This window comes from Epinephelus lanceolatus, chromosome 5 (genome assembly GCF_041903045.1).
Source record: "Epinephelus lanceolatus isolate andai-2023 chromosome 5, ASM4190304v1, whole genome shotgun sequence".
Lineage (NCBI taxonomy): Eukaryota > Metazoa > Chordata > Actinopteri > Perciformes > Serranidae > Epinephelus > Epinephelus lanceolatus.
Window position 1 is genome coordinate 33399394 of NC_135738.1, and position 18198 is coordinate 33417591.

The following is an 18198-nucleotide window of genomic DNA, read 5'->3' on the forward strand; positions in this document are numbered from 1 at the left end:
TACACTCTCAGTCCTTTCAAATAGGGGGAACTCAAGGTTTTCCCAGCACTGAAGGATCACACACTCTCTGTCGCAGCTCTGTGTGATTGCTGCAGTGGGATTTGCTGTATATAAAGGATTTATATAAAGCGTATTTTTATCCTTATATTACCCCGGTCTGATATTGCCTGTTGATCTGGATCAAACTCAAAGGGTTCACATGAGGTTTCAAGTTCAGATTTTGGGTTGAAATCCAGCTGTAAATTACAGCAGCAGCCCGCTGAGCTCAGAGCAGATCAGACTTTTTGTATTCTTCTTCAAAGTCAGTGTCAAACCTTTTCTCCTTGACATGTCAAGACATTCATTTCAAAACACACTGCCAGTAACAACACAAGACCACATGCTGAAATATAAATAGTTTATATTTGAGAAAAATATCATGATAAATATTTCACATAAATATAGTTTCCATGTGTGATGTCACCTTGGGAGACCTTTGCATCCTATGGTAACCACCATAGTGTTACATGACATTTAGTTAATCAAAATTAATTTAAAAACAACAGCTTTTTGGTTGAAATCTTGGTTTCACAGATCCTGTAAATAAAACCCCTGAAGAAACATCACATAAAACAGTAACTAAAAGTGACCTAAATCCTTTTATGGACTCTGTTTTAACTGATATTGTTTCATGTTACATGAAATATGTATCTTGCATCTGGTAGACGTAACAGTCTTCTGCTCTTCATATCAGTGCTGCAGTGGTAAGGTGACAAGCACATCTGCCATGATGTGAACCTAGTGGAGGGATTATCACAACCATTCAGTGTGTGTGCTAATCTGTCCCATTACCCTTGAGAAGAAAATGCTACTGGGAGCCCAAATGTTAAACCGAATCCAGTGAGAAAGCCGTTCAGAGCCTCTGGTGAGAGAGACAATATAAAGATACCCATCTGGTGATAAGAGCATATAGAATACAGAAATAATGCAAACTCAGTACAACTGTGGTACGCAGGATACAGGAGATAAGACACATTCAGCTTTCAATATGGCTTCTTGCAATAATGTTAGATAAGTGGAATTGAAGGATGCACACATGGAGTGAAGGTCACAGAACAGTACAGCTGAAAGCTTGCAGTATTTCCCAAACACCAGAGAAGTCGATCGGCAGCATGAACACTTCCATAAATGCCTGCATCCATCAAATACACAATCCCAAGATATTCCAACATTTCCATTGGTTTCATATGTACACAACCATACACATACAAATTACATTCATTTATACACATATACAAACACAGAAGGGAGTGCTTCACCTTTTAGATTTTGTTGGTTGTTCCTTTGGCATGTGACCTTATACTGATAATGATACATGATAACAGTTAGCGATTGAAACGAAATCTTTGAATGAAGCAATAAACCCACACCGTCTACAGTACATTTCAGGAAATACACTTATTCACTTTCTTGCTAAAAGTTAGACAAGAAGATCAAAACTTCTCTCATGTCTTTGTGGTAAACATGAAGCTACAGCCAGCAGCCGGTTAGCTTAGCTTAAAGACTGGAAACAGGTGGAAACAGCTAGCATTGGCTCTGTCCAGCAGTAACAAAACCAACCAATCAGCATCTCCAGAAATGACAATTAGCCATTCTAGGAAGGGGGTTATGTGCCGTACTATATCTTGGCTGGTACCAGTAACTTCCTGGAGGTTGATTTGGTTACCTTTGGATAAAGCCAGACAGACTGTTTCCCCATTTACAGACCTTATGTTAAGCTAACTGGCTGCTAGCGGCTGTAGCTTCATATTTATTGTAGAGACATGAAAGTGGTATCAATCTTTCTAATGTCTAACTTTCTGCAAGAAGGCCAGTTCTCAAAATGTCAGACTATTGCTTCAATACAATGACTGATAATCAAAACCCAAAAAAGCTGATGTAATATCAAAGCAGAGATAACGTGACATCATACTCAGCCACTTTTATGTTTTAAAGGATCTAAAGACCTACCAGATTATAAAAACATCCAATGCCTAAAATTTCCAAAATTCTCTGTCATATTTTCTACATCCTGGACCTGAGGATAATACTGAAATACACTGAGATGCAGTTTTGCAACCTCTACAAATGCTATCCTATGGCTGAATCATGCTGCTGCAGGAGGAGGCTGTCCATAAGATGCAACCCATAACTGCTGCAGTGTGTAATTTAACAGGATGTTTACTGAAGGGAAACTAAAAAACAGACAGGAAAGATTAACAGACAGGCACAAACTGGATGCTAAGTTAAAAAGGGGGCCGCAAGACTCAATAAGAAGGTACAGTAGCTTTACTACTTCATTAAATCATCTCTAGAGGTAAGTAAAAAGAAACCTGTGCTGACTACTGATCAGCTGCTGGTGCTGATTTGTTTCAGCCTGCAGTGCTTTTGAGAGAGGAAACTACAGAGAAACAGGTGAAATAAGCACGGCTCGCCTTGAGAGGCTGTGTTTTTAAATTAGAGTTTCGATTATAAGCAGAACTTCTAAATAAAATATCCGTGAACACTTTTGCAGTTTGGAAGGCTGGAATGGCTGAATAAGGTTTTAATGTTTCTGTAATGGCATGCATTACATAACCTGTCCTCTGTTTAATGGGGCATTTCTGGGTGAATGAAGATGCCTCAAAGATTGCCCCTCTGGGATCTACTAAAAGTTGGGGTCAGAAAAGGGGGAGAGAATTTTTTTTTCTTTGGGCTGTGGACAGGGGGCTTATCCTAGAGGCAAAATTAGTGCTTGACCCTGCATTCATGTTCTAGTTTAACCTTCCCTTAATGTAGTTAATAATTACATAAATAGCTCAGTTACCACTTACGCAACTCAGGCACTATATAGGTTATACAATGGTCAGTAACAAATATAACATAATTTTGAACACAAATTATAAAATTATCTGATCTAATTGATTTTTATTTTTAAAATTTCCCTCCCTCAGTACCTTCAGAGCCTCCTCTGTCAATCCTGTCTCCTACAAATGATGTTTATATACCATGGATTTTAAATGGGAAACATATTTTTGAGGGAAACGCATTATGACATATATGACAAACACAATATCTGCATTGGTAGCTATTTGGATTACACAATTAATTAAGCTGTACTAATTTAATATTGTTCTATATTACTTTGAGATATTTTTATTTAAAGGGAGGGCCCAAAGAAAACATTAATAATGCCAGGAAGAGTTTTGCTCCTGTGAGAAATGAAACATAAGATTGTGTCCGCCTCCCTACACCAGCAATTTGTTTCCCACTACCTACAGGTAATTCCTTTCAGCATGAAGCCAATTCTCAGTTTGCTACTTCTTATTTTCAAATCAAGTATTTATTTCGTAGGTGTCAAGAAACAGCAGGGGCTGATGGGTGTTAACACTAAATGTGTTCAATAAAAGATCAGGGTAAAATATACTCTAATATTCCTGCTGATCATGTTGATTAAACTGTTACTTATCCACAATGCTTATGACTTATACTTTCACTGTTACTGTCTCAAAGAACAAGAGTAACAGGACTCATCAGACGGGATACTAAAAACAACTAATGACGATGAAATGTGAACAAATGACAATGCCCATATTCAGTAATACTGTTATATTGTGTTACCTAGTTTGATCTTAAGTCTGACTTGTTCTTTGGTGTCTACAAAAGATTTTGTGACAGAAAAACAGTGAAATCACTGCAGCATGGCCACATTTTTTAAATTGTTTTTCTATACTTCATGGAAGACCTGCATTGCTTGTCAATTAACCACACATCAGAGTCACATCACAAAGATTGATGTCCTATGTAGCTACCATTACTTGATGTATGTTCTCTGGCCTTGGCTTGGCGCTGGATGCCAACGGCAAAAATCAATCTCAGCTGCACAGACACATCAGCAAGCATACCACACCCAAACACACACAGAAAAACACTCACAAGAACAGTCCAGTGAGGTGTAGAGTGTGAAATAAGAGACTCATCAGTCAGGCAGCAGATTTCAGTGCAGGGCTACCAGTGTCGGACTGGTTGCTTCAGCTGCCAGTACAGCAGCATAGATCTGCTGTTAGTAAGCTGCCAGCGTGAGTAATGTTTCCCTCTTACAGTTTCCATGCCCACTACACTTCAGGGTCCAGGTTATGTTTAACAGAGAACAAATACATAGTATAAATGTTAAAAATGCACTAGAATACTGCCTTATCTTCATAAAAATTTAAAGGCAAAGGTGTTTGTTTATGAGTGTGTGACTGAAAATACTAAGCAGTTTGATCAAGGCTAAAACGGTTCACTTAATTGCACTTGAAGGTAAATTGTTTGGGTCTGCATGATACCCATATTAAAGAATACTTTGAATCAAGGCTGAAGACTAAAAATCTATTGTGACTTTGGTTTTCTCTGTCCTTGATGCTAAATGTCCCCCATCAACTTTGCAGCTGATATTAAAAAGCTTAAAAATATCAAACTTGTTGAAATTTACACATGAATCCTGTTTTTTTACATTTCACAAACCAACATCCATGTTCAACCTAGCTTGACCCGGGTGTCTTGGCCGTCGAAGAGGACCTGCAGTAGGATGGCCACATCTATAAGGATCTGGACTGAACCGCAAACCCAGAACTGAGCCGGGCTTTCGTTCATCACAAAATAGGTGGTCTTGAAGACATCGCCGGCTGTCCACAGCAGCACCATCTTCACACTGGAGCAATGGAGACACAGAGAGACATGGTGAGGATGCGAGGACAGAGAGAATAAAGGAGTTTTCGACATTTAGAGAACACACTTGGAATATAGAGTGGAAATGGGGAAACAGCTAGTCCAGCTCTGTGCAGAGATAACAATCTACTCTTACTGGCACTTCTAAAGCTCAGAAAGTAACACTTAATATCTTGTTTGTCTAATCTGTAAAAACAATAAAACCCAAAATGTAGAAATTAGTGCCAGACAGAAACAGTACGGCACAAAGCCCCCCATAAAATCATATGTTGTTTTTACACTTTGGTGTTAGTGCGGATTAAACAAAGAAGATTTAACTTGTTATTGAGCTTTAAATGTGCTGGCAGGCAGAGTTTATTACCACTCAACAAAGCAAGCCTAGCAGTTTCCCCCAGTCTTTATGCTATGCTAAGCCAACAGTCCATTCCTTTAAAGTCTATTCCTATATTATTGTTCCCTTTTACAATTTGGGGCAATTTTGCTGCTAATTACATCCACCAAACTGTAGTTTTGTCCCTTTGTGCATTAATCTGGAAACATTAACTGATTTTGGAAGTAGCTTAATTTAGTTGCAGCTATATATGAAACAGCAGGGAGGCAGTAAAAACGATCAATAAACAGGATGAAGTTTGGCCTAAACCACCAATTGATCACACCAAGATGAAGCAAGTGAAGGAGAGGGAAAGACACACAAAGATTGCCTTCCTGAGAGACAGAGAGGCTGAGAGAAAGACCTTGAAGAAGTCACTTGTCATCTGCCATGCCAGCGGCCTGTTGCCAATATAATACCCTAAAGGAGTCTCTGAAGCTTTATCACTGCTTCTTGCACTCCTCTACTTGTCAGTTTTTTACTCCTGTGCTACTATCCATCACTCGCGCTGTCCCCCACCTCCCCCCTGCTATACTTTTTGTTGCCGTTTCGACTCATTTACTGTCATGTTTTTTTAACTCTTACCCTTCACAGTCTCTGCCCTCACTCCCACTCCACCTACTCTCTGCTCCCTCCTCTATTCTTGCTCTCTGGATGGTTAAGTCCCACAGGAATGAATGTAATATGAGTTTATACTTTTTTATTAGGGCTGACTGGGCCCGGGACCCAGCAGGGCCATCAGTCATCAAAAAGACATACTGTAGGGTCAGAAAGGGGTGAGGGAGAAAGAAAAGGAGAGGGACGGAGACAGAGAGCCTGCAGAGGACAGCATTTATCTAGCATGCAGTAAGAGAGACAGGGCAAAGACAACAAAACCACCAGAGAGAAAGAGAGGGACCTCTGAGAATGGAGAGGGGACCTCTGTGAGATAGATATGGATGATGAGCGTGTATGGGGGAAGAGGCAGCCTAATGACTGTGGGGATAGCTGTCCTGCACTATCCTTGAGCTCTCCTTGCAGAGTCATGTCAAACTCCCAACTCTCCCGCGGGCTCCCTTCAGGCCCCCCTGAGGAACCAAAACTTTTGCGGCAAACAATCCTGCCCTGGCATGGAAACGAGGACATCATTATTCAACATATCTGGGAATGTATTAAATCTAGACACTGCATGTCGTAGTGGAATGTGATTAACAACCCAGAGTGGCGCAGGCTGCAAATATGAGCTGTGCTGTAGAGCTACAGGATGTGTAATGATGGAACTTGAACATGCAGCTTAGGGCTGCGCGGTATATGCGGTAGACGGTAGAAATGATATAAATTTGGCCCACGGTAGAGATTTTTTTCTCAGTTAGGGCTGGGCGGTATTCGCGGTGACGGTAACTTAACGCAGTAAACATGAGCCGCTGCTTTTGTGATTAACGTTACCTTCATACCGCAGTACTCCGGCTACGGCGGCAGAACGGGGCCCGGCCCCTCACACACCTCCCTCGCTATGTGATGGAGGTGGCCTGGCCGACCACCAAACCCAGGCCCGCAGGAGAAGAGGGCCCGGGAGCCACCGGCCCTCCCTCTTCCCTGTAACGTTTATACATACTATATAATGTTTTATACACAATAATAGATGACTTCACTTTTTCTTAACCAACAATGAAGTAAAAAACACTCAGATTTATTTCACTGCCATGTCCTAAAAAAGAGAGATGATAGTAGATTGGCTCCACACTATAGACCAGACTGACATAGTGTCATCGCCAACGCTGTGTCCCCCTTTTGGGAGAAAGAAACGGGCTGTCGGATAGAAAAGCTGTTGTGTAGGAGGTAAGCAAGGCGTTAACACTGAGATTTAATGCACATAATACACACAAATATTCAACGTTAGTGTGGTAAATCGCTAAATGATGCTGGCAACAGTTACTACTGATGGATAGCTAACCTTAGCTTGAGTGGGAGGCAGCTGCAGTGATGTTACAGTTGTACAGTATAGCAGCACAACTGTCGTCTCCAACTAAATCTCAGTCAAGATCAAACAGGTTGTGTATTTACAGACAACACTTTGCCTAATGATACCTGGTGATTCGCTCAAGTATAGATGTCTGGATATGCAATATCTGGCCACTGTGTCAACCATAATTTATTGAGGTATTGTGAACACACAGGTTCAGGAAAGGTCGCAAAACAATTGTTAGACATAACTGTAAAAACAAATACTTCTTAATCCCTTTATCCCGTCATCCCTTCATCCGTTTTTCCTTTCCTCCAGATCCTTAATCCATCATACGCAATAAACTATTCTAAATTTCATCTTTGTTGGTGAATCTACTTTTGAAAAATGAAAAATGTGCACAATGGCTGTCATCATCCGTCATCATCAGTATCATTATAGTTTGTATTTTGTTGAATTGATAAGCAAGAAAATGCACACTTTATCAGCACAAACACACACAGAGGTTCTCCTCTACACTTTATTTGGTCAAGCATGATTAGTAGCTTATGGAGGCTAATGCTAGCTAGTTTGGGACCTTATAACGCTGTATGAAATACATGACCAAGTTGGTTTGACCACCTTTGTGACTCTCCTCTACTTGGGCTGCTGTTGCACGTTATTATTCAACTTTATCCTGTAATTGTCCCTTGTGCCAGCAGTGGCCTTTACACAGCAATAGTTACATACTCTTGCTTTAAATTGATTTATTTCAATCCAAAGCTTGAACAGACCTACCCTGAACGTGAGGTTAAAAAAAAGCCAACAACACAAAGCCAATCTGCTTCTGTCAACACACAGCTCCTGCACCCTCTCTCTTTGGTCCTCCCACCTCCAATTTAACCACCTTAGGCTTTAGTAAGAATCAGGCTATTTCCACCTCTCCCAGAGGCTGACCAAAGAGCGCTTGTTTGGAGCACATCTGAGTCTCGCTGATGTGTTCTGCTCCCCTAACAATTTAAACCTTCAGGGTAAACACTCCAGGGTTTGATTGAACTGCTCCAAAAATAAGTGTGCTAAAGAATTTAAAATCGTCATGCTTTTACTTCTCTCTCTCTCTCTCTCTAAGTTGCCAGTATCTCTCAGGGGAAAGACTTGCTTTTTGTTCCAGTGAAGTTTTTTGTTTTTTCAAAGAGTACCCTTCACTGAACTTCAGATTTCTTGTTTCATCTCCCTCCTTATATTTTCCTTTCACTGTGCCACTTTCTTCTTTTCTCCTTTTTCCCCGCTCAACTGTCATTTTTACTTTTATTGCCTTGACTGTCATTGCTTTTACTCTGCTCCTCTCTTCTCTATAAAAGGGAATGAAGTTGATTTTCATCAGCTTCTACTGCAAACCATGATAAAGTCAAATAACAAAGTTGCATTTTTCACCACAATAAGGGAGCAGGTTAGAACAAATCCTGTGCAAAAACAACTCCTGAAGAGGTAATATAACATTGAAAACAACAGAATAAAAATAATACTGTCATTTATTTTATAGAAAATTCAAGCAACTGTTTGAACAGGGGGCTGGAGCCTATCCCAGCTGACACTGGGCGAGAGGTGGGGTGCATTCTGGACAGGTCGCTAGACTATCACATAGAAACAGACAACCATTCACGCTCACATTCACACCTACGGCCAATTTAGAGCCACCAGTTAACCTGCATGTCTTTGGACTGTGGGAGGAAGCCAGAGAACCCAAAGACAACCCATGCTGACATGGGGAGAACATGCAAACTCTGCACAGAATGGCTTCCCCACCCCTTGCTGTGAAGCGACAATGCTAACCACTGTTCCACCATGCCACCCACTGTAATGTTCAATCTGTAAATATCTATTGAAATTCAAAATTTACACTGTATAAGCTCAGCAAGGCATTGCTTGTACTCCAATGGGGAGCATTTGTAAAATGCACCGTCTGTCTTACCCATATCAGTGTTTCTGTCTTTGCTCATGCAAAACAGAGAAAATAAGCAATAAATGGTTGAGCCTGACACAAAACCAACCAGGCGATAATGTAAGAAAGCATCTTGCATCTTATTGATAATGGTAAGGATAATAAATGTTTGCTAACTCTGTAAAATGTGATACCCCAGTAAGGTAAGCTTGTAATTCCAATAAGGCAGTGCAGCAGAAGTTCAATTAGCTGAACTTTAAGTTAAAAATCAGTGCAGAGCTTTATGGCTCTGTTTTATGGCTGCACAAGAGAGCACAGCCACTTTCCCCATTGGAAATAATGGCTTTTCTCTGCGTGATGTCAAATTTGTGCTTTTAGTGTGAAAGCCCTGTTCAAGCTTGAGTTGTTGAAAGAATGCCAGTCCTGATACTGGTTGGCTGATTTTTGACTTTTTTTTAACAGAACTAATCTTGTAAGAGGCGTTCAGTAGTAGAAGTATCCGACAGTGTGCACAAGCACACAAAGCTTGTTAGAGCTGGAAATCTGTGAGTGATTGTGAAGAAGAGGGAGAATTTTTGTTTTTCGACAATAAAAACACAATTTTAAATTCAAACTTCACCTATTTTCATAACCACAGGCCTCATGTGCAACATTCTCTTAAATTTGTCTCATATTTCCTCTTAATTTTGGATTGATAGAAAAAAATATGACAAGTCAACTCCAGATGCATCAAACGCTCTTAACCAAGGGTGCTGAATGGTGCATCCCACTTGATCATAAGTAACCTATTAGCATAGGTAACACCCCCAAACAGGTGTTGGGGGTGGTATGTGTCGTGTGCAAAGACTCTTACTCATGCCCAAGAATTGGAGAGAGATGTCGTCAAAAAAGATAAAAAAGTTTTGTTTTTTTTTGTTGAAATCGACGTACGTTTAATTTAAACAAACTTAAACAAAGTAAATATGAGATTTTCCAGAGGGTCAGTACTGGTGTGGCAGGAAAATCAAAAACCCAACAATGGCTAAACATCTGTGATCCTGTAAATGCAGTGTCAGCAGAGGGACACACAGTAACTAAAATTACAAGAAAATGGTTTAACATGAAAATGGAATTAAGAAAGGCATTGTCCAATCCAAGTGCACCATTAAGGACAGGAGGAGGTGACGGTCTCGCAATTGGACCTAAGAATTCAAGAGACTGCACTGACAGTTGTCCAGTCAGACGCTTTGCTTGACAGCAGTGCCACTCCAGATGCATCAGTTTCTGAAACCCCTAACACAGACAATGATCCACTGCCAGGCACATCAGGGACTCAAGCCCCTGCCAGTAATACATTTACAGACATACCAGTCACTGAAGTTATATTTTGCATGTTCATGTTGGAGATATACTGTATAAACACCTTAGAGTTCATTTAAAGAGCAGTCTGTGAGCCATTCAGAAGCTGAACGTGTGTAATATTACCCTTAACTGGGATCAGTGAGGCAATAGTTTTTCTTTAATCCACAAATTTAATAATCCAATCATGAAACTTACATTTAAACATATATAATAATCTCAGTTTGATTTGATCATATTTATACGTTTTTTTTAATGTTCCTAAAATTCGAAATGTACGTTTACTTGCGTTGGACAAAAAATTTGAGGACTGCAAAAACAAGATGTTTCTTTCTTATTCTTTTAAGAGGGCTCTCAACCACTTGTAAAAATCTCTTAAGAGAAGAGCAAAAATAAGAAAACAATGCCGAATCCCAGAAATCAATGGGTACTTACAAAATAAGAGCTACCCCTGGATAGGAACAAAAATAAGAGGACATTTGTTCAAATACTGCTTCCTGCATGAGGCCAATTGTGTCCTCTGTTCCTCTCTGCAGCACTCCAACCTTCATTTATTCTCTATCCTCCTCTCAGCCTCTGCCTTTCTCTGCTACCCTGACTGCCTCTGACTAACCTTCCCTCCCCTGCTTCACCCTCCCTCACCCTCCCAAATTCTCCGCTCCCCCCTTTGGCTAATTTCTTTGCTCAAGAGACGGCAAACATCATTAACGAGGATGAGTCATTAACAATGTAATTAAGGAGGGCGGGTCATCTGTACAAAAGCGGTCTCTGCAGCAGTGCAGCAGAATGGAGACAAAATGCCAGTTTGAGGTCGTTCATCTCTGGCAGGAGCGCTCGCACATATGCAGTACACACACATATTTCCCACATTTTGCAGACTCTGTTTGTGATGCTAGTCTCATGTAGCCCCATCTGACGGAGATATCATTAATCGTGGGGCTTGCGGCTGAGTTGACAGGTGATGAAAGACACACAGAACAAACAGTTGAACTTAGTCTAGAGTGAGGCTTTGAGTGTCCACTGGGAGAAGGAGTTATTATGCTATGGATTGAGAATATTGACTGAGTGACTACGTCAGTCTCACACACACACGCACGCACACACACATGCATCAACCAGCATGTGTGCCAGCTTGCTTTAACTTGTTAAAAAAACAGAAACACATTTAAATGCAGAGAAACAGAAGATACAAACCACAAAATGGCTCATTTTCTTCATGTTTTTACCAAAGCAAACACACTAACACACACACAGATGCACTCATGCCAACTCATCTCAGCTCAGCCCGGACAAGTCTCTCATTGATTACTACCGACCTGACACCCTCATCTGAGCAAGTGGCAAGAGATGAGAGAGGAAAAGGGTGAGATAGTGAGCCATGTACTGCAGGGGTGGAAAGAAAGAGAGGGGAACTAGGAGATGGATGAAGGAGGATGGAGGAAAAAGGAAAATGATGAGAGATGGATGGCAATGTAGCTGCGCAGGGGGGATGATAAATCTAGAAGAGGGGTGAGAAACAGAGCCACCCTGAGACTTGGAGAGTGACAGGACAGGAGAGAGCGATGGAGGAAGCGAGAGGGGGGGTCTGATTGCACAGTATGATGGCTGCGCCGTATGTGGGCCAGGCAGTAATTGTGCTGTGTATTGAACGAGTGCTGTCAGGCCAGCTATTAGCTCCTCTAAGCGGCTGGAGTGGACAAGTGGAACACCACTGTAGGAAACAGGGCTGAGTGACATTTAGAAAGAGAGACAGAGGCAGTGGAGGGAGAGAGAGAATTAAAAGGACATGAGCGTGGTGTGTGCAATTGAGTGATTTCACGGCCCAAATATTTCCAAAGTTGCTTGATGCATCTTTAAATGTCACTTTGCATAACACCATCTTATGGCAGGTCTAAAAATCACTATAAAGCTCATTCAAGCATAAATCAGCAACTCTTAAAATCAATTATACTTGCTGTGTGTTACAGTGTATTGTAGCAGAGGACTTGTTATGCTATATACCGGAGATGTATACACCAAATACCATTGTTAGGAATTTTCATAATCCAGTGGTTTTACTTTTACATTAGAGGCGGGATGCAAACTAAAGTCTTTAGTGAGAAAAAACAAACTGCACCAATTCAATCTTTATTTTTTGCTATGCGACATTAAAAATGACACTAGATTCTATAATGGCACCAATTTTTGGACATGCAGTAAATCATGCTGTAGAATTGTCCAGTACTCTTACCCTTCTCAACTTTGTGGACAATCTGGAAGGTTTAAGGTAGGTCCAATCATTAATGGTGATAAAACAATAAGCTAATTAACAAGACCAAAAATGAATACATGGCAATCATACTGATCAATTATTTTTTCAAGCAGAACTACCACACAGCCTAATACTCAATTTCCATTACCACTTTTGGCCACATCAAGCCATGCTGCGCCGATTTGTTTTTCCATTATAAGTTGCGCCAGATATGGACCATCAGTAGGTCCAAAAGCTGGGCTGCCTGCTCTCAAGCAGGTAGCGGTGATGTCTCATTGATGGCAGCTAACCCCTGACGACCCCCCTTCTAAAACAAGCCTGTGTGTTGCAAGACTCACTCACCATTATCCGTAGGAGGCCAGAGAGAAAGGTGTTTTTAAAAATTTCTATGTGTTCAGCTCTCAGCACTTTATAGCTTCTAACTGAATCTCTGTGGTTTGGAGTTTAGTTTCTCTGCTGTGTCATGTTTTCACTTTAGATATCTGCTTCATTTTACTGTTTCATGTTCGCTATAAGAGGTTGTGTGAAGTTGCTCAATATTTCCTGATTTTGCTGCTTCCAGGTCATGGCAATCTTTAGTGCTATATCGTAGGCAACTGGACTTGCTTGAGTTTCTTGAAGAGATTTCACCTCTCATCCAAGAGGCTTCTTCAGTTCTATAGAATGAGATGGATGAGAGGTGAAACGTCTTCAGGAACCTCAAGCAAGTCCAGTTGCCTACAATAGAGCACTTAAGCTCACAATAAAAGCTTTTACATAACAAAATAACAGGGGGCTTTTATTGTGAAGAATCTATAGGAAATGAAATGTGTTTATCACTTAATTAGCAGAATTTGTTAGCAGCTTTTCTTCAATAAAAACAAGTCTACCAACGCAGCTGGGAGGAAGAGTAAAGCAGAACCAGCCACAGTGAGCTTTTTGATGAAGAGCTGCCGACAACAGGCTCTTACTGCACCTCTGCAAACAGCTCACCTCCAACAGATAAACTTGTTTTACCTGCCCTGCTGTTTGATGGAAAAACACTTGCAGCAAATAAAGGGGGACTTTTAGCCATGGATCAGCCTCTGCTTTTAAACATTATCACTCAAGACAAGCCATCATCAGTTAAAGATTCAACTTCAGGCAGGCAGCCCTGCTGTAAAGGAAATGCAAAGCTCTGCAGCCAAACCAAGCAAATTACATGTAAGGAAAATTATTATGCAATACATGAATGAATAAAAGGTTTCTTAACATTAACAAAACATTTACTTTTGCTCTGCACGTTTCTGCATAATATAACGTCAACTTGGCAACCTGTAAACCAAATTTTGCTGCGTCTTTCTGAGTTGTTCCGACTTGAGGGGGCACTCATGTCAATTTTCCCAGCGGGGAACAAATTTTTCCAATTATTCAGACACCACATGAATAGTTTTGTTTGTGTGTGAGTGTGTCTGTTTGTGTTCACACCAAAATACTTCCAAATGGATTCACAGACTTCACAGAAAGACACACACACATGCACACACAAACATAATTTTTCCACATCGTGTTTCATAACTCATGAACCAGTTGTCGCAGAACGGCATCATCAAGTGTTTGTGAGGCTGCTTGAATGTACATGGTCGCAGCTATTGCAGATTCAAGCTTGTTTCTTTGTAATTTCTAAACTATGAGTCAGATAAAAAATCATTTTACCTTTTCAGACATTGCTATGTCAGATTCAACAATTGATGAATGAATCCCTCCACAAAATGCTGAATTTATCACTAACTTGCATAATCAGAAGTTGCATCCTTACAGAATTTACAGTATGCTCTGCAGGCAGGCATTAGTTACACCCATATATCTTCATTTTGTATTCAATTTCCCAAGATGTCTAAACTAACCAAATACCTCAACCTGGATAACAGGGATGTCTATGTAAAATTGTGCATAAGACAACGGGCAGGTTCCATTTTATGCATTGGTGTAGCCATGTACTGTAACACTTCAAACAATAGGGATTAGGAGGTTAACAGGATCTTTGTTCCTGCAGCTGGCTGATTTATTGCAACAGGTATACTTCATTACAACAGGTACTCGATTAGGTCACTCTATTCTATGTCCACTCCACTTTTTTTGACCCCCCTGCAAATTGCCCACTGTCCTCACCTCCCTAACCCCGTCCCTCTGCAGATTTATTTGTATACCAATCTCTCTATGTATTCATTCCACACACCCTCCACCCCTCTGTCTATTTCTCCATTACTTCTCTCCCTTTTTCAACCTGCTTCTAAATCTTCATCCTCAGCCCTCCTTCCCTTCTCTGCCTCTACTGCTGTCAGCTGCTGTCACGTTATCTTCTTGTCCCAGCCTTCGCTGCTGCCTTTCACCTTGTCCACTGCCCAAGGGACCACTGGATGGATGGATGGATGGATGGATATTGGGATGAAGGAATGAAGAAAAGGGCAAGAGGAAAGAAAGATGGCTGAAAACTTCTTGCAGGCACAGAGCAGACTGCTATCACATTTCCGCACCCCTGCACATAGCTTTGTGTCTACATATGTAAATTTCATGACTGCAGTTCAGGAACAAATGTGAAGGTGACTGTGTCATTACATAGCTGTCATACAGCATTTACAGAAACAATGTTGACACTGAAATCAATGGAAATAACCACATTTCCATTTCAGGCGGAGACACACTTTGTTGCCTTAACAGTAACACTGCCTCTGATATAACTGGGTTTTCGATATGTAGATTTTTCTGCATTTTGTGGTGAGTTTTCATGGCTGGGAACAGTGTGACCAAAAATCTCATTGGACACATTTTCCAGTACTTTTTGTGGAGATAAGTAGGCAGATGATCACAAATTAAACCCAGTGCAGGCTTAAGGCTTTAAGTGGGGAATCACACTTTGGATGTGAGACTTTAAGAGTCTCCAGAGAGGGTTAGACAGTCCTCGTAATTGCTTGATAATACTAATACACGACTGTATGGAAAGAGACACACTGGAGCAGCATGAGATCATGTTTAAAGCCTCAAAGAGCATCAATCGCCTCTTCCAACTCTTTTTCAGTGCGGCCGAGTGCATTGGCATTATATGTGTGTCCACGCTTGCGTATATTTGTATACACATGTGTATGCCCACACGAGTGTGCATGAGGTGATTTAGCAGCGGGGCTGTAGCTCTCCCCGAGGGGGGCAGATAGAGAGACGAAATCAAAGGGCCCAACGAGAGAGAAGCCGAGCTGCTCTTAACCCACTAACTATGAATTATGCATGTTGATCGATCACACACAGGCAAACAACGAAAAGTTCCCAACCCGCCAGAGTGAGATGGATTCTACTTCACCAAATGAAGCAGAGAGGAGGTGAGGAGAAGGAGTATGACATGGAGGTTGCTTAGGGATATTTTAGGTAGTTTTTCAGAGAATGTAAACAAGCCAGAAAAGATGAGATGGCCGGGTGGTGATGGTTATTTCATTACATCTATAATCTTATGTAATCTAAAACAACACTGTATTTGTTGTGGCTTTATTTTGTTGGAAAAAAAATCACTTGCAAATGGTTATAGAAAACAAAATAAAAGAATATTCCGCACAGCTATTTTAATAAGCAAATAGGAACTTATGATACACCTTGGTTTCTGCCAGGAACATTTTAAGCCCTTCGTCAGTGATCAAAGACGGGCAAACTCAAGTTGGCGGTCCCTGTCACTTACGGAAATCATACAGGTGACTCTGATCAACACAATGACAAAACCTTTCCATGAAATGTTATAGATAAAAAGGAGGATTTAAACACTGAGAAACATTTCCTATAAATTGAGTGGTTAAACTTAATTGCGCGGATGAATAAACATAAGGAATCCTTCATGTTTTTCGGATAAAAGGAATAAGGAAGTGCCCCAGTAAACCCCAGAAGTTCATGGAAATATCTAATGGTGTCGGCACTACATGCTTAGATGGTATAAATGCATGCTGAGAAAGAGCTCTGCGCAAAATCTGTGTTACAAATATAAAGGAAGTCACAGTGTCCAGATCCTATTTTTTTGGACTGACATTTTTAAGATTTACTACCAGTACAGTTCAAGACAACACAAGACTTCAAGACTACAGTGTTTGGGTTTGTACATGTTACTTATATGTCATCATCATTTAAGACTGTTGAAAATGGTTTTAAGTTTTTATCTGCATCTTGATCTGGAGCTGCATTTAAAAAATACAATAATTAAATATGGAGAGATTCATTCATGGAAAAACAGTGAAAATGTTCAAAAATACTCATTAATTTCTTGAAAAACTTATCAACAGTGCAACAAAAAATTGGCACTGTTATTTTTTGCTTCTCATTTTTTCTGCTTCCAAGTCCAAAGTCGACCTTGCCGTAATCCCAGAATAACACAAAGCATCTAAAGTGAATCTGCAGTGTTGCCCTGAGCTCAGGGGTTTTTGTGTGTAATTATTTCACTTGAATTCTCCTGAAGAGCCAGACTATCCAGCAACAGCGACAGGAAATATCTTTTCTGAACTTTTCTTTTACCTCAGCAATTATTTTCTCCTCTACTACTGTGATAGCTACAAGACCACGGAAGATAAGGTGCTGCAGCCCAATGAGAAGAGGTCAAGGTAGAGGAGCCAAGACGAGTTGGAAAAAATGTCTTTTCACAGTTGTTGAAAGCATCGTTGTGCTGCTTTGTGTGTTGGTTTACTTACAAGATAATGGACTTGGCTGTTGCAAGTGTATTTTGGGGTTTATGATGCTGTGCTATTTTTGTCTGGAGGTGTAGCTTTAACATTCAACACAAGTTCAATGCTATTATGAAAAGAATGTACTATTGTATTGGAGACATTACTTGTATAAATGTGTTTCCAAACGCACTCAAGCTTGCATGGTGTCTTACTTCACATTTACATTGATAAATTCATTCACACGGTACAAACCACCAGACTAGACAGAGCAAAAACACCCCAAAATACTCTTCTCTACATCCCTTCCATGTACTGTAGAAACAAAAGACACAATCTCTTGTCTTGCCTCAGGACACACAGGACTCTAATTTAACACTGAGAGCTGCTGCACCATGGCTTTGATCGTATTAACTACACCCTGGCAAACACTATTATATGTGCTTTGCTTACTCACTATACGATGTTAACACGAGATGCATGTACACTCGCATACCATGCATACACAGACATATCTCACACAGACAAACATGAATTCAGTTGAAGAGCAAACCCCTGAATGTACACTGATTACCTCTGTGACTGTGAGAGGAAAACAAGTACTTTTCTTAGTGATGAAAGAGGATGGGTTCATGCAGAAAATCCAGTCAAATACTATTTAAGTGATGAAACTTTTCTGCTGTATATCCACCACACTGTTATCAGCTCCTATAAAGATTTGGCTTCTTTTATAAGCACAGTAACATGTCAAAAAATATTCAGGATATTCAATGATATGTCACATATAAACACCACCTTTGTTATGTTCAAAATAGAACCACAAGTAAGAATTTTATTACCTTAAAATGTCTGATCTTTTAAAACGTATTTAGTTTAGTCTATAACTAGAATTACCGCCTATCTCCGTCAACTAGTCAAGTTAGAGTTACAGTTTACATCCATGTCTTTCCAGACTGATGTAATATATGTAGTGGTAGACTTTGAAGGAATTTAATAAAATATATTATTATTATTAGAATA

The 18198-nt window shown here is 40.4% G+C and overlaps 1 protein-coding gene across 2 annotated transcripts in view; it reads right to left on the minus strand.

Moving 5' to 3' along the window:
- Nucleotides 1-383: 383 nt before the first annotated feature.
- LOC117262317 (solute carrier family 66 member 2) overlaps nt 384-18198 on the minus strand; it is an 87800-nt gene continuing 69985 nt past the window's right edge. For both annotated transcript variants that reach the window (XM_033635206.2, XM_078168111.1), the window contains exon 5: nt 384-4690. In XM_033635206.2, coding sequence (XP_033491097.1) covers nt 4516-4690 — 175 coding nt within the window. In that variant the 3' untranslated portion in view covers nt 384-4515. The remainder of the gene's footprint in view (nt 4691-18198) is intronic.